Below are 22,167 nucleotides of genomic sequence, written 5' to 3'. Positions count from 1 at the left end.
TTTTTAGTCACGCGAACGCCGCACTGACGAAATGAAGGCGCAGCGCGTGCGTCTCGAGCCACGCTTGAGAGGAACGCCTTTATTTTTTTTACTCATGGGAACGCCGCAGAGACGAAGTAAACGCGCAGCTCGCATGGTCACGGGATATTTTTTGCTTCATATCTCTGACGCCGCTGACGCCGGCTTTTTGTTCAAGGTCACGTTCGCATGAGGTATACAAAGCTCTCGCCTTAAGAAAAGAGCCAAAGTTTTATTATATTCATGATGTAAACTACGGGGCAGCCATAGCCTTATCAAAACAATCAAAACAATTTCGGCCCTTCCTTGACGTGGACACGTTTGAATCTGGAATTCCGCAGTTCGTAAATGTGCTTTGAAATCCACGACTTCTGAAAAAAATAAAACAATCAAAGCCGTGTTTAGGAATGCCGCTTCATTTTATTTTCATTTTTTTTTCGCTCTTTCTCATTGCCACGAACGCTGTCGAACCACTGTTATTGCCCCAATTGTGCATTCGCCGCAGTGAAAAGTAGAATGGCTAATATAATATAGATCGTTACAAAACGCAGCCTCTGCGCGCCATAGGTTGGATGCTCAAATAAAAGCTGAGTGAGACCTTTAAGTATAGCAACACTGCCACTCCTAAAGGGCAGCTTATGCAGCAGCTTCTTTTCATATTTCATAATTCTCTATTTTTTAAATATGTTACTGTGCATATGTCAATGTTTTCAGTGAATGGTATTATTCAATGTTGGTGAGCGTTTTTGTCAAAAATTACACCATAAAACTGGGAGTTATACATTCGTCGCGTGTGGCGGGTAAGTGTTAAATCTAAGTGCTCGCTCCAATTTCAGTTTGCTGAGCGCTCAGATTCCATGTTCCACAAAACACTGCTTCCGTGCATGCACAACGCAGGCCTTACAACTAGCACAAATACAATGCAAACCAAGCATTATGCCGGGAAAGTCTTCATCGCAATGAGAATAATTAGCTACTTGCAAGAAATGGTGTTCAAACGTTAGTTGATTTCTTTTTCCGCAGGCACTGCTGCCATTGATGTCCAGTAGTTCTACTTTTAGATATTTCGAAGAAAACCTCATGCTTACCTCGTTTGTAAATAAAAAAAAAAACAGCGCGAAAGGAGACGCAACACAAGCGAAGGAACACACAGGACAGCGCTCGTCCTGTGGGTTCCTTCGCTTGTACTACGTCTACTTTCGCATTGTTTTTTGCCTTTACAAATGTTTGACCAACCAGACCAACGACCCACACTTCTGGAATGCTTTACCTCTTTTGTGTCATGATAGCCCAATATATCAGCGAAGTTCTGGAACGTTCTCTATGACATTGGTGTTTGACCATTCCTTTCTTTCTTTCTTTCTTTCTTTCTTTCTTTCTTTCTTTCTTTCTTTCTTTCTTTCTTTCTTTCTTTCTTTCTTTCTTTCTTTCTTTCTTTCTTTCTTTCTTTCTTTCTTTCTTTCTTTCTTTCTTTTATGGTGTTGAAGGACAACAAGCAACTACCGCTCACTGTGGGATTGAAGAAAGGCAGTAAAAATCGTTCGCTGTTTGTGTTCAGTTTGCAAGCAGGCACTAAGAAACGATTAGTCTCATTGAGACTGCAGTGTTTAATTGGCACGCGTCCTTCGTCAAGGCTCACTGCACGCGAAAACACGTGTCTATGCGTTCTCGTAAAATGCTACAGTGCCAGTGCATGGACTCAATAGCGGCTGCCACAATGCAGGCGACGCAGGAACGTTTGAATATGTCACCCTCTTAACATCTTGATCGGTGAAGAAACAAGGTATAGGGAGCTTGCTATCGATGTCATAATGGGGGAAGCTAACCATTGCCATTGAACACGAGGCTTTGCGCAAAGTCGCTTCAACTCCTCGTTTATAGTTAACAGTAACACATGGTTAGTGTGGTCGCTGGCCTGTTACCGGTGCCGCCGCGGTGGTACAGTGGCAACGGTACTCGGTTGCTCACCCAAAGGTTGTGTGTTCATTTCTGGCCGCGACGCAATCATATTTTCGATGGAGGTGAAATAGCTAGTCGCCTGTGTGCTTAGATTTAGGTGCACGTATAAGAGCCCCAGGTGGCCAAAATTAATCTGCAACTTTCCACCGCGGCGTGCCTCGTAATGATAGTGTTGGTTTTGGCACGTAAAACTCCAACATTTATTATCGTTACCAGTTCTTATTCACATGCCCTGCGACGATGCATCTAGAAGCGATAAAGTAGTTTTTGATTCGCGATAAAAGAAGTGCTGCAAGTGTATGAGCACTGCCGCGGTGCACTGGAGTGATATTTTGGCCCGAAGTCACTATACTGGGGTCGGCGTGTTCGAAAAAGATAACACGCAGCGGCTGACAAACATCCCAGGAATTCTTGCGACCATCTCAAATGTATTAAAAATTGTGCTGACTTATTGCATTTTTAAAAATTTACACCAAATTTGGTATTGAAACGAGGAACGATACTCCCAGAATAAATTTTATGACAAACAACACTCAGACGACATTCTGCGGAATTCAGAAGGCTCCCACATGACCAATATAGTTTTTTTCGGTGAAAGCTGTTATGATATCACAAGAAGGGCCGTTTTTGGCGCCGTAGTTGTCCGCAGCCGCCGCCGTCGGTGTCCGTAACCACTATCCCGCGAAATAAATAATAAGAAATATCCAGCAATGAACGAGGTTCGAACCTGGGCCCTCTGCGTGGGAGCCCAGTATTCTACCTCAGAGCCATGCCGGTGCTTGAAAATACTTTGCAAAAAGACTCTATAGAGGCTTCATGTCGGGAAGGAACCACATTAAAATATATGTAATATAGCGTCGTAGAAGAGTAAAACTACAACCAGTTGTCACGCAACGCGAATGCTCTAACCAGTCGTCACACAATGCGAATTGCGCAACGAGTGGGCTGCCTCCAACCCATTGCAAAGGGCTCTGCCATAATTCTTCATCATCAGGCACAACATCATCAAAGTGAACATAATGCCTTACAGGTGTTTAGCGGGTACGACGGTTCTCCGCAGAATCACGAAAAATGGCTTAGTGGGTGCTTCCTTACTTCACAAAAATTATAGTGATTTATAGCGTAGTGGGCACCTCGCAAGTGCACTTCTGTTGGTTGCCAAGGAAGCCCATAAGGCCCCCATGATCCTTTTCCTCGGGGTCTCAATAAAGTTATTCTCCTCTCTCTCTCTTTCTTTCTCACGTTAACATATGTTATATAGCGTGCTGGGAGAGTGAAATAACGACCGGGCGTCACACATTGCGAATTACGTACCTGTAGTGGGCCGTTTAAAGATTCCAACCCATAACAAAGGGCTCAGCAGTAATTTTTCATCGTCATCAGCCGCCGCATGAACAAAGTGCACATAATGCCTTAAGGATGTGTAGCGGGTACCTGGCTTCTCCGCAGAATGACGAATAATGGCGCAGTGGGTGCTTCCAAACTTCACAAAAATTATTATTTATGGCTTAGTGGGAACTTTGCAAGTGTACTTGTATTTGCAACCCCAAGAGATTTCACAACGGGATCTATAAATGCCGCTCTTTCAGCTTTCGTTGTGACTGTGCTGCGCATTCCGCGCCGGCCTGGCGTTTTTTTAAATCATTTTTATGCGATGGTCATCGTAGTTGCCGCCTTTCCTGCCACTATCCCGCTGCTTTTCTGAGGAAAAGAAAGTATTTTCATTCCAGGTACCGTCAATAAAAAATTAAAGAAACTATCGGAGAAGGTATAACACTGGGCAAGGGTAGATATTTGACCTTGTTGGTGTGACATATTCATATTGTAAAGCATGAAACTGATATGACGTGCTTGTGTGTGTGTTACGCCCCGTCCCGTACTCGCCATATCAGTGCCGCGCTTTACAATATGAATAGGTATAACACGTATTCATTTTTTTTTTCTTACAGAAGCAACGACTTTTAATTTGGCTAACTATCAGGGTGCTAAATTACTCTGTCATGCGTCTTCGTTTGCTGCTCTTGTAGCAAGGAAATGATAAAAACCCTAATAATAAACAGAGAACGTGCAGGTGTACTTATAAATGATCGTACATTTTAATCACCATTCAATGGCCTCCTCTAGAAAATCTACTGCAATATGCCGAAGACAACTATAGTATATGGTGTTGTGATGGTAGTCTCCGTGCCAGTGGTACCTCCAAAGGGCTAACAAGAACGATCAAGTGTTTGCATATGTCAGGTTTATTGTACATGGGAGTCGGGAAAACGTAGGACCTGAGTGTCATCTTGGTCGACACGCAACAGAGAAGTCCGGGATGCGTCTTTGTGACTGCGCTTGTCAGATCACTGGCTAGCAGCTTGATATATGCACACTTGCACACGTTATCCGTAAAAGCCGCGGCCGAATCCTCCGTAGCCTCCGTAGCCGATTCCGTAACCGCCGTATCCTCCGTAGCCCAAGCCGAGACCGTAACCGCCGAAACCGTGCTTTATGATGGAGCCGTAGGAGAACACACGCCCAACTGGGAAACCGCGAAATCCGTATCCACCGTAGCCTCCGTAGCCACCAAATCCTCCGTAGCCGCCGTAACCGATGCCGCCGAAACCGCCATAAAAGCCAGCCATAGCCGTGGCCAGCAGGGCAAAGAAGACGACAAGAACCTGGAGATGTAAAAACAAGAACACAGATTGGCATGAACTGTTGCCTGTTTGGTGCGCACGGTACACGCCGCAACAACACAGTTTGAACAGTGTAACAATGACATGAATGTGAAACTCGGAGCTCGACGGACGTTACACATTTGGCTTGCTTAAACAGGTCCCGCCTCCTATGACCCTTTTGTATTTCTATTTAAGTCTCATTTACGTAAGGTCGGTTGACGCACCATCTAGCTAATCGGGGTGAAGGCGTTCAAGACAAATGCTACTCGAGCTCGAGTCAATAGGGAAGAACGCATGGGTTTCGGTAAAGTTCGAACGAACTCGTAATATTCCCGCCTAAGTAAGTCAACACATAGACAATGAGCGGGCCGCGTGAACAGAGGGAAACTAAGTGGTGCGCTTGATTCTGCAACTTTTGACAAGGATTTTCGTAACCGCACCCTTTGTCCCAATTTCCGTTCGCGATTGCGTCAGAGCATTGCGTTCACACTCGGCTGTCACGGGTTTACGGCGCACTCGGTACGATACACGCAGTAGGCGGAAGAAAATTTCTCACCGCCAAGATTTAGGCAGCAGACCGTGACGAGAGGCGAGTACCGTGAGAGCGGTGCGCAAGCTAGTGACGCTGTGGATGGGCTCCTTTATACCGCGCCTGAAGATAACTATCTGGGGGCCTCCGCTACTTTAATCTATTCTTGGTGCACTCAGGAAGGCGCGCACTTGCCCGACCTATATTGTCTCGTTCTATGACTCAATCGACGATGGCGCGGGCAAGAGGATTGGTGAGCTATTATGTTTGCTCGCATCATTACATTGTCGCAGATACCGAAGAAGTTGTTGATGCTCTAATTGTTTCATAATAATTTGCTTGTTACGCTTACACTTGTTTACCGTACAATGACGCATCTGCAGGAAAAAAAAACAAAAAAGAAAGACATCGCATAGGCATGATCGCAGAAGGTTAGTGTAAACTTTCATGCAAAGGAAAATAGGGTTTATGCGATTGCAATTCATTAACGCGCTTTTGAACAAGAGTTGACTTGCGCGTACAAATAGCGAAGACATTACATTGAAAACAAGTTACAAGTGAAAGCAAGTTGGTTCATTTCCATGTAGGATGTGGAATACCTCCCCTCAAGCTTTCCGGCTACAGGCACGGCACATGGGCTGCTTACCCTTGACCAACGTTGGTGCGTAAAACGCCTCACCAGACAATGCTATGGCTTGCTAGATGGCCAAACGAATCTCGCATCCAACCTCAAGCAGCCGTAAGCTTGGCTAGAAAGTCCATGCAATCCGAGACACGGCACATCCTCAGCCCTAGTGGTATAGCATTGCACATGCAAAAGCAGTCCCGAAATCTTGGAACAAATAAGTTCTGTATTGCGAGCTGTATTTGCTCGATTCCACATCATTCGGCCGTGTTCTCTTTCATCAACAGTGGTCGAGGGACGTCACAAGAATGCCTTTCGGGATTTTTGCGTCGGCCCTCGCGTTTCATGGCAGTGCAAAAGTTACCCTATATGAAGAATCTTGTAAGCATTATCGCACCTTTAGCACGCGAAGCGACACGTATGCGTTTATCCGCAATAACCGATAATTGTTTAACCTGATGCGAGCGTCTACACACGTGGACAGTGCAACGGATCGATGCAGCTTAGCTTACCGTAGGCTTCATCTTTCGAGTTGTCGCGATCCTGGTAACCGAAACGGGACTGTAAGCAAATGAGTGGACACAGAGCGTGTCTTGCACGAGCTGCGTTTTTATACAGCCTGCAAGTTCCTGGGCGGGGCTTCCTGTCGTGGGGTCCGTAGTATGGCCCACGCAACGGGGTCGTTGGTGTTACGATTTCCAGCATTCCTCGGAAGGAGCAAACAGCTGGCTGCCTAATAACACTCCAGTTTTCCTGGAGTTTAGTGTGCCCAAGGAGGCGTGAAGGTTGCGCCTTTTTTGTTCCGAGCTTGACCCGTCGCCGAGAGCGGGGAGAGAAAGTGATCGCTTTTGGGGCCCGGGTGCGAGCAACCCGAAAGGCACCGGGGCCACACGAGCTCCGACTGCAGCGACGCCGCTTTTGTCTTTGCGCTGTTTGTTCAATTTCGCTTAATGGGCTGCGAGGCGGAGTTTCCATTTGCGAAACAGAACAACCGTCTCGGGGAGAGGTGACGACGAAACGGCCGATTCGAGGCGGCACAGTGAGGAATGCGGGCGTGTATACCATTGGGACAGCGTACGAGTTCCTGAAGCTGTAGTGCCGACTGCTTCCCTGTTTATGAACGCGAGCAGGAAGGCACCCTGATCGTTTATTTTGCGACAACTTCTCCCCGGATGTCGCTTCCGGAGCCAGCTGGACAACGTCCGTGTTCTCCGTCAAAGACGCTTAGTTACGAACTTGTGCGGCGACGGCAGCTACATCGATTCAAACACTTTCGAAGGTGCAACGTGATTCATCTAGACTAACAAGCTTTTCTCTGCTTAGATGAGCTGTTTTGTCGATTCGTAAATTTCGATCATATCAGGACACATGCGTCATGGTGTCTTAATAGGAGAACCGTCTGTGTAGTTTCCGTCAAAAGCAAGCATAAATGTCATTTTCTGACGTTTCCACATTTCGTTCTTGGCTCATACTTGGGCCGATAATAGTCATTGGGACGACGTAATGGATACCAAGGGATGGGGAACCTAGCCGTGGGAGACAGAGTTAGGTTGGATGATAAAACTAAGAAATTTACGGGCATAAATTGGAATCAGCTTGTGCCGCACCGCGTAAATTGGAGATCTTTGGGAAAGGCCCTCGTCCTGCATAGGCTGATGGCGATGACGGTGATGTGGACAGGCATAAAATAGGCCGCTACAAAATGTAGACAAACGCAGGCATTCGTTCTCTACTTCCACTAACGCATTTAAAAGTGAATGCCCAATCTGCCTGGGTTGCGACTACTAGATTTAAGGCAATAACGTCGAAGTCTGGGTCAGTTGGTACATGACGCTGAGGCAAAAACCAGTCAAAAAAAGACGCCGGACAAGGGGAAGAAGTGATACACACAAGGACTGGACTAGCAACTGTGCTTTATTAGCTGACAGCACCTCCCAGAAGAACCACGGCGCATGCGCTAATCACGTAAAACCATGACGCCAAAACCCAAAACAAGAAAAAACAAAAGCAGAAATTGGCCTACATAACGGCCAAGAATCTACCGCCAGAGTGACAGGAACTCGCATTCCTTCTGTAGTAATGAAATAGACGTACTGCTTACACAATCATCGCGGTGCGTGTTTATATGATAAGCCTCAAGGATTTCGCGCTCCTCCTTGCCCCCACTTCTACCTAAAATCTTAACATTGGAAAACAGCGGCACACAACCGCAGATCTGGCAGTGGCGGGGAAGATTAGCCCCGTCTGACGTGTTCAACGAATTGTGGTGCTCGCGCAGTCATTCATTCAAGCATCGGCCAGTTTGGCCGATGTATACTTTTTCGCATGTTAGCGGAATCGCATACACAACATGTTTCGCGCAGGTAGTGTACTTGGTTTTATGCCGAATAGAACACACCGGAGTGCTAGTGTTTCCGCGAGCAACACGTGCACACAGCGCAGAAAGTTTGCAAGGCGCCGAAAAGACAACATCTACGCCCTGTCTCAAAGCGACTTTTTTCACATTGTGGGAGACCTTATGTATGTAAGGCATCACTACAACACTCTTCCGCTGGGAATCAATTGGTTCTGGACGTCTATTCGCCGGCCTTTTCACCTTTTGCAGCAGCGTTTCTGCTACAGCTGTCAAGACCTGCCTGAGAAAACCCGCTGCTTCCAAGCGCTCAACCTGACAGTCAAAACTCGACTTAACGCAGTGGTGGCAACTCTTCTGCAGTGCATTACGGAAACAGTTACTCGCGATCCCTCTCTTAACAATTTTTGAGTGCGTGGACGAGTAGGGTAACAAGGATTTCTTGCTTCTGGGAGAAAAGCACCAGCACAAATGTCCATCAGCCCTAAAATTAAGCAAAAGATCCAAAAACCTAATGGAATTGTCAAGCGGAAGTTCATGAGTAAAAGATAGGGCGTTAGAGCAACCTCGGAAGTAACTCAGAACTTGTTTTGCCGCCAGTGTGACGTTGTCATTAGATGATAACTGCGCGACTGAACGACTGCGCGAGCACCACAATTCGTTGAACACGTCAGACGGGGCTAATCTTCCCCGCCACTGCCAGATCTGCGGTTGTGTGCCGCTGTTTTCCAATGTTAAGATTTTAGGTAGAAGTGGGGGCAAGGAGGAGCGCGAAATCCTTGAGGCTTATCATATAAACACGCACCGCGATGATTGTGTAAGCAGTACGTCTATTTCATTACTACAGAAGGAATGCGAGTTCCTGTCACTCTGGCGGTAGATTCTTGGCCGTTATGTAGGCCAAATTTCTGCTTTTGCTTTTTCTTGTTTTGGGTTTTGGCGTCATGGTTTTACGTGATTAGCGCATGCGCCGTGGTTCTTCTGGGAGGTGCTGTCAGCTAATAAAGCACAGTTGCTAGTCCAGTCCTTGTGTGTGTCACTTCTTCCCCTTGTCCGGCGTCTTTTTTTGACTGGTTTTTGCCCCAGCGTCAGATTTAAGGGTTGCAGCCTAAAGCAAGGTATTCCGACGCCTGGGTCGATGGTCAAACGTCAGGACGTTGAGTCGACATGTGGTACCAAAAACCACACAGATTACTATAAAACGTACCTAAAGAAACCTTTTCAGTAGTATCTTCTTTACTGTGGCGCTTAGCGTGCGAATATCGCGATATGATTATAAGTCGCCGCAGGGAGCGACTCAACATTGTGTTAATTTTGGCCACCTGGGTTCTTTATCGTCTATCTAAATCGAAATACGAGGGCGTAATTGCACTTCGCTACCAGTGAAATCTCTCCACCATGGCCGGGAATCGAACCTGCGCCATCATGCTTAGCGGCGTATGATGCCATAGCCCCACTACTGTCTGACTGGCAGGGGGGCGTAGCCAGGATTCTTTTATGGGCGAAGCTCCTTAAGGCGGCACCCGTTCGTCCCTCGTAGTCGTAGTCGTAGTAGTCGTAGTGCGTAACCAGTCTTACGCTTTGACCTTCAAGGTGGTGCCGGTGGGAGATTTTTCCTGTGCGTTGTTGAACAATAAAAAAATTCGCAGCGTGCGCGTTAACTAAAAGCTGAATTCTTCTGTCTCTCATTCCCCATTAGCAGCCATTGGCATGTTCCAGTAGGAAACGTTAGTAGAAGTAGAAGTGTAAGTGTTAGCTAAAAGCCGACTTCTTCTGTCTCTCATTCCCATTAGCAGCCATTGTTTACCTCCAAGGTAGTGCCTGGTGAGATTTCTCCTGTGCGTGATTAAACAATAAAAATTTTGTTCAAAACGCCGTTGATTGATGAAATAAACCAACGAAAGACGCCGGATGTTTTGTAAAAGCAAAACGAAAGAACGCCAGATGTTTCTAAAGCAAAACGAAAAGATGCCAGCTGCTTAACGAAAGACGCCAGATGTTTTCTAAAGCAATGGTTTTCTAAACAATGAAAATTCACAGCGTACATGTAAAATTAAAGTGAGCTGCAAGTCGTCATAACTCATCGAACCTTTAGTATAAACGCGCCCGATCTCACGTCGGTGATGATGTACAGGGCAGAATTCACGGAAGATTCACGGTTTACCGATGAACCTCCGCAGCTTCGCCCACTCATCATCATTCACTCCGTGGATATGCTGTGATTTTTTTTTCGGGGGGTCCAACCCCCTTTTATGTATGTTCGTGCGTCTGCATGTAGTTGCGTGTGTATATCTATTCATGCAAACCGTAAACGTTTCGAGAGGAGGAGGGTTGAACCCCCCTCCTCTCCTCTCATTACGCCAATGCACCTTCTCAACGAAGGCTCCCGGGGAGCCGCCATAATCCCTACTGGGCTGTTTTTAACATGCGTGACACTCCCTCGCCCAAAAAGTACACTGCCGAGGCTATGATGTCGGCTTTTGTAATCCCGTGCAATAGTCCAGAAAGGAGGTGATCCTTCTCTCCGTTGAAAAGGTATTTAGTGAGCGGCAAGCATGGCGGTTATTCACCAGGCGTGGTAATGACAGGTAGTCATTACCCATCCTTTGTCCTTTTGGTTTCATACTACTAAGCTACTACTTAGCTACTATACTAAGCTACTACTAAGCTACTAAATACTACTAAGCAACTCCATAGCTTGGTCATTTTCTCGTTTAGAACAACATATTAGGTTATATATATGCAATAATTCTAATTGATTACGCATCTGTACCGAAACTAACTGCCTTGCTTGGTACGAAGTTGAATTTGTTCTAAAAATTTTGAAGTATGAATGAATGAATGAATGAATGAATGAATGAATGAATGAATGAATGAATGAATGAATGAATGAAGTGCAGTAAACAACGCTGCCAGAACATTTTAAACTAGAAGCACGAATATTATAGAAATGCGTATATTAACCTTCATTCACCTTGCAGCTGAACAATCGCAATGCCGGAGTTTTCTTTAGTAAATTCTGTTGAAAATGCTCCGCCAAAAGTGCAGCTTTCCTAGATTAAATTTTCTTCGCATGATCGTCTGCGCACGAACGTCAAACAGTTGTGGAGAGGCTTACCTCCCAAATTCTATAGAACGTTTCATACAGTCAACACTCCACCTCGACTCAACGATATGGCCCATAGCGACTCCATTCGACACAACTGCTTGCGTCGCATTGACACCCCACAGCTGTTCTTTAAAGAGGTGTAGAGTCACTCTGTCTGTTGAAAACGGCGCGGCGCTCTACTCACTAAAGCGGGAACCAGTATCGATTCGATTCGAGCTGCAACAAATCGGTACGGAAGCAGGTCGTCGGCAGACACGCATTGCTCGCCCACAGATTCATCAAGCGATATCTCTCGTCGTGCGCCTCCTCCAGCTTTAGTGTCCACCAATATACCACGTGATCACGCAACGCATGTGATGATCTCCCATTTTCAATAAACACGTCACAGTGCGCCTGTACCAGAGACGCGAATGATGTGCCATCAGTTTGACTGTAAAAAAAAAACCCAAAGAAACCAAAGGGGCGCATCGTCACGCTCCGCTGCATGGCTCCACACAATGCAGCAAGGACAGCTTTCTGGGGGTCTTACGTTACCAGGCATGACAGTAGTGCGCATGCGCACTATCGTTCTCGCTGAGTACCTCTGTGCGTACTCAGGATACACTGAGAGCGGGAGCAGGCCGTAGACGCGCTTACTTAAAACCCTCCCCTGTAAGAACAAACGTGTTTGGCGTCCTTGAATGAATATCGCTTCCTTTTGTCAGGGTTCTTAAGAACGCATTACCGCTGTATGTGTGGCGGAATGTATTCTGCTCGTTCAGGTCCGTCTCTTACCCGACAACTGTCCGATGACTGCCCGAATTATTCACGCTAGTTGCCATCATTCAGGTCATGAACATACAGTTATTCGCTTCTGAGCACTCCGGCCAGCAAGAAGTATAGACAGCTGCTCATCCCGATGTCGACCATAACGCATGCCAATCTTTCCGTATGAACCGCAGTCGTAAACAAATTGTTGTTTGTTGTGCTTTGAAGCCTCCGTCGTCCTTGCTTTGACAACGGACGGGACGCAGCAAGCCCGATACCCACAAAACCCACATTCGCATTCGAGAGTTTCCGCACGGCTAATTCTGTGTAAGAAATGTTTTGTGTTGGTAGTGGCTAGCCTTAACCGGTGAATAAGGGTTTCCATAGTTCTGTTGAAAGGTAACGTAATTGCGAATTCAATGAGGGGATGAATATGGTATAAACCAGAGCTCTTTTTACGTATTTTTTTATTATGCTGCACAATTCATTTTTCGAAATTGATTCCTTCCTTCCTTCCGCTTTACTACATGAGGTAATAATAATAATAATATCTGGGGTTTAACGTCCCAAAACCATGATATGATTATGAGAGATGCCGTAGTGGAGGACTCCGGAAATTTCGACCGCCTGGGGTTCTTTAACGTGCACCGAAGTCTAAGTACACAGGCCTCAGACATTTTCGCCTCCATCGAAAATGCAGCCGCCGCGGCCGGGATTCGATCCCGCGACCTTCGTGTCAGCAGTCGAGTGCCATAACCACTAAACCACCGTGGCGGGGTACTACATGAGGTGACGAGACCAAATAGCTTTACCATACCTTGTAAAAAGATTGTCTTTCGCTTTATAATGTAAATGCGGTCCGTATTTTTACTCTGTCCGGACTGAGTTCGCGGATGTTAAGCGTGAAATAGTTTTATGTCCCATTGTTTGCGGCCTTCAAGTGACTTTGAGCTAAAAGCCCGCGCCGTTGTCCGGGAACTCAAACGAGATCAGCCGGACATCGTTGCGAGAACGAAACGAGAAATCCAGGCAAACAGCCCAAAAGTTAAAGGACCCCTGACATCGAATTTGGAAACTCGAGATGCTTGTGTTGTTTGATAGTCCTGCATGCGGGGGCACTTCTGACCGATTATGAGTGACGAGCGTTGCCTTTAGGATATTTTAATTTGGTTTTAAAGTAAGCCTGAGTGCTCATCTGAATTTTGAACTCCTATCAACATAACCACTAGTATGACGTAGACGTAGGCCCCTTGTGACGTTGCAGAGGTAAAGCAAGTGTTGTCGACGTCACAGACAGAAATATGCGCGGTGCATGCACTGTGGTATATTGCGAAGCATGTTTGCTCTCCCACCTTCTCCTTCTTCGGTACGTGTCGGCAGGCAGCGTGAGCTCTCCGTGTGTGTGTTCTCCAACTGGCAGTTCAACAAGCGCGTGGCTGACGTCACCCAATACTGAGCGCATGTCATCACGCGTGCCCCGAGGCGCGACCGCCGCGGCGCGGCGCTAGTTTCTTATCCTCTTTCGGCGCGCGTTTTGAACCTACACTAAAAATGACCATAATTAACGCTGCTAGGATTAATTAGACATCACGTTGGAACATTTCCGGTGTCATTCCGTGATTACAAGACATAGACCTACTTATTACAACATAAATTTCACAAACAAGAAATCGGCTGTCAGGGGCCCTTTAAAAAAAAAAAAAGTGATCTTTCGCAGCCAACCCTTCGTACAGGACCGCATTACACATGCTAGGTACGGAACAAATTACAAAGAAATATTGTTTCAGAGTTCTTTTTAGTGCTTCTTCACACTATCACTGAAGCTGTAACTTCTTGTACACTGAAACTTTCTCATCTGAAATAGTGACGTTGCAAAGGCAGATAGGGCACCATACACTTACTCTCTTAAACGCCAGCGCCTGTGCTCTTTTGAAAGCCAGTGGTGGGTGTTTGGACGAGTGAGTAAACGGCAAGCTGGCAGAGGTAATCTTCGTGGCAGCGGTTTCGCAGCGCGGGTTGCCGCCTTCTTCGAAGAGATGGCGCCACGCTGCATGATGTACCCGAGACCAATGTAGCGTCGTGGCCGCATATGCTAGGCAAGGCCCAAAATTTATATCGCACAGTGACAGGAAACAATGGCATCCATATCGACGAGTGCACAGTGTAGTGTGTCGTAGTTTGGTGAGGTGTGCCCATGCGAACATGCACAAGATGGTGGCTAGTATCATCTCCAACCAATCTGCTTTGCCGGTAGGCATTTCATGCTTACATATACTCTCGATTACGGGAGAGCCAGCTATTTTTTAAAGCAGCTGCAGCCTCGTGAAAACTGTGTGTATCCGACTTTGTAAATTATTACGGATATGTCATAGCTCATTACGGTCTTGTTTTATCCCTCTTGAAAAATAAACTCATCTATAAACGCTGTTGTCTGTTGACTGACATGAGCTAAGGGTTACGGGTTACAGGTACTCTCAAGTTACTTCGAATAATAATAATAATAATTGCTGGGTTTTACGTGCCCAACCACGGTATGATTCACGCCGTAGTGGGGGGCTCCGCATTAGCTTCGGCCACCTGGGTCCTTTAACGTGCACTTAAATCTAAGTAGACAGGTGGTATTCTATTTCGCCCACGTCGCAACGTGGCCGCCGTGGCCGGTAATCGGACACGCGTCCTTGAGTTTGCAGCGCTACTCCTTACCTGTTTAGCGGAAGGAATAAGGCGCAAACGAGACGAACACAAGAAGTGCATTCACTTCTTATGTTCACTTCATGTCACTTCTTGTGTTCGTCTCGTTTGCGCCTTATTCCTTCCGTTAAACATGCACCAACTAGCCCAACAAAAAGTTCTACTCCTTACCTTCTATGCTACGACGGCGGATCAAGTCAGTTTGAAGATGATGCCTCGCTACATACGGAGAGTGAGGGGACTCGAGGTACAACATCCTCCGTCCACCGTGGAAATGGAGATGGACACTTGACTCTCGGGCGAGAGAGAGCAAGGAGAGACTGGACGGTATACCTACAAACCAACTAGTTCTGTGAAGGCCATTCTAGTGAAATCGCTTTCTTTTTAGGGGCGAAGCTCCTCTTAGTCTAACCTTGTCACGTCTCCGTTGTCCGGCGTAACCACCTTTGCAAACTGCCCACTCCTTCGTCTTTGCAAACATCCCACTACGATCCGTCACCGATCCATTACTTCACCGAACATAATAAAGCCATTATAATGAAGAGGGAACGGAAGCACATTTGCAAACTGCCCACTACTTCGCCTTTGCAAACATCCCACTGCGACCCATCACCGATCCATCACTTCACCGACCATAAAGCCGTTATAATGAAGGGGGAACGGAAGCCACGTCTAGCTACCACTTACGATTAACAAAATTTCTTGTATAAATATATACAGTGTTTGTCACGTCTTTCATGATGCACTGGGCTATCGCTTTGATTACTACTGGGCGAAACCACTGAAGATTTCACGGTGTAACCATGATTGCTTCAGGAGCTTCGCCCAAGCTCTTCATCATTCACCCGTGGATATGCTGTGAATTTTTTTTTTAGTGCTGTCGAGTTGGCGTTTAGTCTTCGTATCTCTTATAACTCGCGTCTATGTCGAAGTAGGAGGTAGAAGTGGCTTTGATGACTTGACCTCTTCTTTTGAAGCTTTCGTACAGAAAGGACAACGACATGGATTGAGACACAAGGGTAACACGATGCAGTGCTTCCGACTATTGCGCAATGAGAAACATAGAAATGCATAAGTGTACAAGAACACCAAGAAAGAGACACGATGTATCCCTGTTTAACCTGTTGTGTATCTTCCATTTATCTTTTCGACATCGTGATATGCCGGTTACGGTTCCGCAACCTCAAAATAGGCGGATAAACGTTCGATATTCTGCCTCGTCTTGCGGTGCTTCGATGTAATAACAACATTCCGTAGACTGATGAGGGCCGTGATGACAGCGTAATAAAAATAAAGGCATAGGACAGCGTAGGACGCCAAGTAGATGACGATTATAGTTGTGTAGCAGAAATACTCCCTAAATGCTCGATTTTTTAGAGGTGTACGCATTCCTTCTTCTTTGTATTCAACGCGCTTTTCTTACTAGGCAAGGAGCAATTTCCAAGTGTTCTATCCTCTTCAGTTCAGTTATCCTGGCAACATTACAGTGCCGTTAAAGCGGGAAAAGCCACCTAAAGACATCATAAATGGAAGACCCGAGTGCCTACACCCTAAGGGGAATATTTGGAGCGTCATTCTGTCACACAACGATAATAGTCCTCTGGCTTTATTGCATTACCTTTCCCGAAAACTGTGCCTCGCTGCTTTCCTATAAAGAGTGATTTGCCATGCTGATAGCACCACGGCGTTCTTGACCGGGAAGTACCGGGCGCGCGGCGACAACGCAACGAAAGCACGCGAGATAGGTGACGATTATTTTTGCGTGGCAGAAAGACGCCCCAGGTACGCAATTTTTGTTAGCGTGCACCTCTTGAATCGTTATGTATTTATTCGTGACCCCAACGCAGGGTTTTTGTCAGCGTTTCTTCGATACACCTGTCAAGTAGATATCTAATATATGAACTGAATGCTAGAAAGCTCATAAACCCTATAGAGTGGGTGCGTCTTAAAAAAACACCACATGGTCAAAATTAATTTGGAGCTTACCAGTACGGCTCCTTCATGATCCACTGCGCAGTTTCGGGGCCATATGACACAGCCCATGGTTTAAATTTGTATCACTAAGACAGATTATAGTAGCTGGTACGTATCCACGCACCGGTACGCGGCTGGCAGGGTCCTAACGCAACTCAGGCGACAAAACAAAAAAATATTCGATTGCCCTAAGCTTTAAAAAGATAAGTGTTGTTTTTTTTTCGCGGTTAATCCAGCATTGGTCTCACGCGGCCACTTCCTTGTATATATATATATATATATATATATATATATATATATATATATATATATATATATATATATATATATATATATATATATATATATATATATATATGTGTATAGAGAGAGAGAGAGAGAGAGCATAGTTATAGAAACACCGATGGATTTGTTGACTGATTTTCGGAGACCAATATACGAGCCTTATGAAGCCTGCTGAACGGACACGCGTGCCTTGAACAGCGTCTGGCCCCACTTCCGCTGTCGCAAAGGGTTAACTGCAGCAAACAAAAGTTAATAATGATTTTCACCTATAAAACAGTTACCCCGAGAATATTACACAACACCCCATCTCCGTTAATGCACATATAGTGGCACAGATTTCCATTTTCGCTGGAGCATCCGGTATATTCGGATAGCCAAGCATAGGCGTGCGCTGGGTGCTCCACTTGGAGGGGCAAAGTGTCACTGCAGCGCAACCTCCCCTTCCCATTAGACGAGACCGAAAGTAGACAAGCTTCGTAATAGACGCAAAAAGGAAAGTGAAGCAGCGACTTAGTGCTCACTGCGGCCTGCCTTTGGTCTCCGGCTTTAGGGGGTAAATGTGAGAAGTAAAGCATTCTTGGAATGCGACATCAGGGTCGTGAACCACAATTAGTAAAAAATCTGCATAGCAATAACCATGCACATTAAACATTGAGGGAACAGGTCCGCATGAGTAATGAGATAGGGCTGACGTGGTGCACTCCTTACACGATTAGGGCCGCTTCTACTGCCCATATCACCCCCCCCCCACACACACACACACACACTCACACACACACACACGCACGCACACACACAAGGCTTAAAGTTAGAGGGGGCATGGCCCCCCCCTCTACTTTTTAAAGACGCCCCCCCCCCCCCCTCGGCAGTCCGACGGTGGCACTGCGGCACCCTGACAAGTGCTGGAGCTGAATTTTTTGGCAGTAGTGCTTTGTGCGGGGAAATTATACCCAGTAATTTTCCGAATAATGATTTAATCGCGAATGTTTGGTTGATGGAGTGCCAGCAAAACAAAGAAAACAGGTACCGTCGTGCTGCTGAAGGCAATTCACTGAGACACTGAACACCACGGGCAAGGCCTCCTGAAACCGGGTCACCACCCTGTTCGACAGAGCGTCTTGGCACAGCATACTGTTTCACGAGGCACCTGAGTGTGAAGCTACCTGCTCGTGAATCAGTAATGGTTCACCTTGGTCTGTTTAGTTTGCCACCCCGCCACGGTGGTCTAGTCGTTATGGCGCTCGACTTCTGACCCGAAGGTCGCGGGATCGAATCCCGGCCGCGGCGGCTGCATTTTCGATGGGGGCGAAAATGTTTGAGGCCCGTTTACTTACACTTACGTGCACGTTAAAGAACCCCTGGTGGTCGAAATTTCCGGAGCCCTCCACTACGGCGTCTCTCATAATCAGATCGGGGTTTTGGGACGTAAAACCCCACATATTATTATGTTTAGTTTGCCACTCAATTTTCACTCTTTTAGTTGTGCATCACAAGTCTGCTGTAATTGCAAAGACGCATGTATTTTGCCTACTTTATTAGGCAAGTGTTAGCGTGAGGTTCTGAATCCAGTGAGTCAACTAATGTTACTTACTTTGAGCTCACATATCTTTAAGCCTTTACATCCAGAGTTATTTTTGAAAGATCGTTCCAAAAAAAATTTCATTTAATGTTTTATTGCATTGACACGTTGAATTAATGCCCGAAATACACTCGGAATAATATGTGCATTTGTATAGCATTCATAACCGTTTGCGCAGTTCTAGAGACAATTGGCTTCACTGCACTGTGATCATCGCAAACACCTCTCTTAACGCTTCAACTATAGCCTATACACAGTGGAATCTCGTGGATACGATTCTGCAATCTATATATATATATATATATATATATATATATATATATATATATATATATATATATATATATATATATATATATATATATATATACCGCTCGATGTGCGGCATAGTTGCACCTGTGGCACCTGTTCCTATTGTTATTCACAGTGTCGTGCGCCCATCACCTGTCTGTTGCTCTCGAAGCGTAGCACGTTTGACTGTGTTGTACATGTTATTCACCTGTTGCATTGTTATTCTGCACCACGATGTGTAGCCACACACTTATAAATAGTGTCTGTCACGGGCAGTACATTCATTCTGACGAAGGCTGGCCCACCAGCCGAAACGTCAATAAAACTACATTTCGTACGCGAGTCCTTCTTTTCACCCATCTATCGTACCGGACCCATCGATCTTCATACCCAAAGTATATATATATATATATATATATATATATATATATATATATATATATATATATATATATATATATATATACAGGGTGTTTCCAGAAATGTGTCCAACCTCCTCAAAAAATCAGGAAAATGCGATATTTGATTGCTGCCTTCAGAATTGGTTTTTCTGTAGTGGCAGGGACTTTAGGATGGTTAAAGAAATGATGTGGGACTGTAATTAATTAACTTTTTAATTAGTGGAGTTAGGTGGTTGTGTCAAATGGGCGAGTTGAAGTTCTTCATGCCAGAAGCCCAACCCAGCTTTGAGATTTCGAAAAAGTGGCATCTAGTAACAGTTACGAAGTAATGAAATTCAACCAAATTCAATGGCGAAACCAAAACAGAAACATGGAAGAACGCAACTGCCATATTCTTCTGAGACGTCCAAAATGAGTGAATGACTTTTTCTGTAGCGCTAGGCATCTTAAGATGGTTAGAGACATGACTTGAGACAGTAATTAAGAAAGTTAAGTTAATTAATTTTTTAATTAGTTGAGTTAGGTGACTGTGTCAAATTGGGGAATTGAAGTTCTTCGTGCGAGAAACCCATCCCAACATTGAGATTTCGAAAAAGCGGCCTCTAGTAATAATTACGAAGTAATGAAATTCAACCGAATTCGATGGCTTTCGCTGTTGAAAGCCGTTGCATTTCGTTGAATTTCATTACGCCACAACAATTACTAGAGGACGCTTTTTCGAAATCTCAAAGCTCGGATGGGTTCCTCGCATGAAGAACTTCAATTCTCCCATTTGACACAACCACCTAACTCCACTAATTAAAAAGTTAATTAATGTAATTTTCTTAATTGCTGTCCTAAATGATGTCCTTAACTACCTTAAGATTCCTGCCGCTACAGAAAAAGCAATTCTGAAAGTCCCGGCAAATATCGCATTTTCCTGATGTGTTGAGAAGGTTGGACACATTTCTTGAAACACCCTGTATATATATATATATATATATATATATATATATATATATATATATATATATATTGGAGGGCCGCCCCTCCACTGAAAGGAGACTTTAAGCCCTGCACACACACACTCTTCCTTTTGCGCACGCCTACGCAGCCAAGCACAGATCTCACGAAACTGACTGATATCTCGCCGTTGAAGTGCTGCAATAAACCAGATAGAAGTAATCAAGGCTGTTAACTAACTCATAGCCCAATAAGGTTGAGAGCTGGGCTAGTTGGTGACTGATCATTATACCTATATGGTTAGGTTGCGCACTCAGACTTGATGCCTCCAGACTTTTGTCCCCGTCCAAAGTGCGCTGCCTGACCATATAGGTATAATGATAACTCATAGCCGTACACTTCGAACTCTCGCGCCGAATCTCCGTAACACGCACGCATGTTCCTTGAGCATTTCATGAGAGTGCGAGAGAAAATAATTAAAGTGAGTTAAGGAAAAAATCTGGCCACTGATGTTCATTGCCGCAGGCGGCTAAGCGCCAGTCTAGAATAATTGCCACTATATCGTTTCTGCCCGTTATTAGCGCACAGTAACATTTACAACCAATTTTGTGTTTCATCTATGGCCGAAATCATCATCAGATATTTGTTTGTGCCGCACTTGGTCGCTGATCAAAAGCGAGCGCGACAACGGCGTAATGAACTTGATCACGAAATAGTTGAACTAACCCACTTCGCTTCCTCACGAGGTGCATTTTTTAGCGGCATTACAACGCTTTAACTGCCTCTTCTGCAGTGACTTCGCGGGCTGAATAATGCACGTATACTCGCGCAATGTACTAAGTGTTAGGAAGACTTCAACAGCGCGTTACAGCTAGCGCCATCTCATGGCTTTAAGGAACAACGCTGCCGGTACGCTTTTTCCGGCGAGCGCTTGAGAGCGCTGCATGAGTTTCGGAGGCGTGCGACGGAAAAGAATGAGCGCGCGCTTTGAACGGTATTATCTGCGTCCTCGCCTCCAAGGCCTTGCAAATGGAGCAGAAAGATGGGAGCTCACTCATGGTCACTGGAATTAATTTTCGTTATGCGGAGAGAGAGTGAGAGAGAGAAAGGTTAAGTTAAAGGCATAGAGGTTAACCAGGAGTTTTTTGGTTTGCTACCCTGCACTGAGGAAGGGGTAAGGGGGGAGGAAAAGTAAGGAAGGAAAAAAGAGTTAAAAAAAACGCACACACACACACACTCAAGCACGGAAGCATCATAGTCGTTTAGCGAGGTCGGTTGAGCGGAGAAACTTCAGCAGCGCCTTCGTCGCTTTTTCGTTGGAAGCTAGAACGTTCCGGCACTCCAAAACTGATTGTTCAGAAAGCGGCTGGTCATCGAGGCGTGTTAGCGTTGCTGAGAGCTGTTGTCTTTGGGAGCTATAGTGAGGACAATGACGCAGGACGTGCGCACCGGTTTCCTCGCTGCCACAGTGAGCACAGGCAGCACTGTCTGCCATTCCGATTCGGTAAGCAAAGCTGTTCGTGAAATACACTCCAAGCCACAGGCGGCAGAGGACTGCTGTTTCGGATCGGGATAGTCCGGATGGAATTTGAAGTTGAAGTGACGGATCCAGACGGGGAACGCGGGTATGCAGAAAACCGGACGTATTCCACATTGAATGCGTTAGATCACGTGCGGGCGAGCGAATCTTTGATGCTGCATCGGTTCGTGATAATGGAATGGCTTCCTGCACACCACCTTCATGAGCATTCTTTGAAGAACTATCGGCATGTTCGTTGCCGTCGACGCCACAGTGGCCTGGAAGCCACTGAAAAGTTATGTCATGCCCTTTGTCTTTTAATTGCTGATAGGTTTTTCTTATTTCTAATACTAGTTGGTCTTGTGCACCACGACGTAAAGCTGATGACAGCCACTGCAGGGCTGACTTCGAGTCTGTAAATATGCCCCATTTCTGTAGTGACTCTAGTTCAGTTCTTCGAAGTGCACTGCGGAGTGCCGCAA

At 45.7% G+C, this 22,167-nt stretch overlaps 1 protein-coding gene across 1 annotated transcript; it reads right to left on the bottom strand.

Annotated features, from left to right (window-relative positions):
- Positions 1-4,272: 4,272 nt before the first annotated feature.
- On the bottom strand, positions 4,273-6,381 carry LOC119385982 (glycine-rich protein-like). Its single transcript, XM_049414870.1, has 2 exons — positions 6,307-6,381; positions 4,273-4,640 (listed from the first exon to the last, which is right to left on the bottom strand). Exons 1-2 carry the CDS (start codon positions 6,316-6,318, stop codon positions 4,362-4,364), a joined length of 291 nt encoding a protein of 96 aa, XP_049270827.1. The 5' UTR covers positions 6,319-6,381; the 3' UTR covers positions 4,273-4,361.
- Positions 6,382-22,167: the final 15,786 nt, after the last annotated feature.

This window comes from Rhipicephalus sanguineus, chromosome 1, assembly GCF_013339695.2.
Source record: "Rhipicephalus sanguineus isolate Rsan-2018 chromosome 1, BIME_Rsan_1.4, whole genome shotgun sequence".
NCBI classification, from domain to species: domain Eukaryota; kingdom Metazoa; phylum Arthropoda; class Arachnida; order Ixodida; family Ixodidae; genus Rhipicephalus; species Rhipicephalus sanguineus.
Note: the sequence above shows the minus strand (reverse complement) of the source record. Positions and strands in the feature narration are given on the sequence as shown.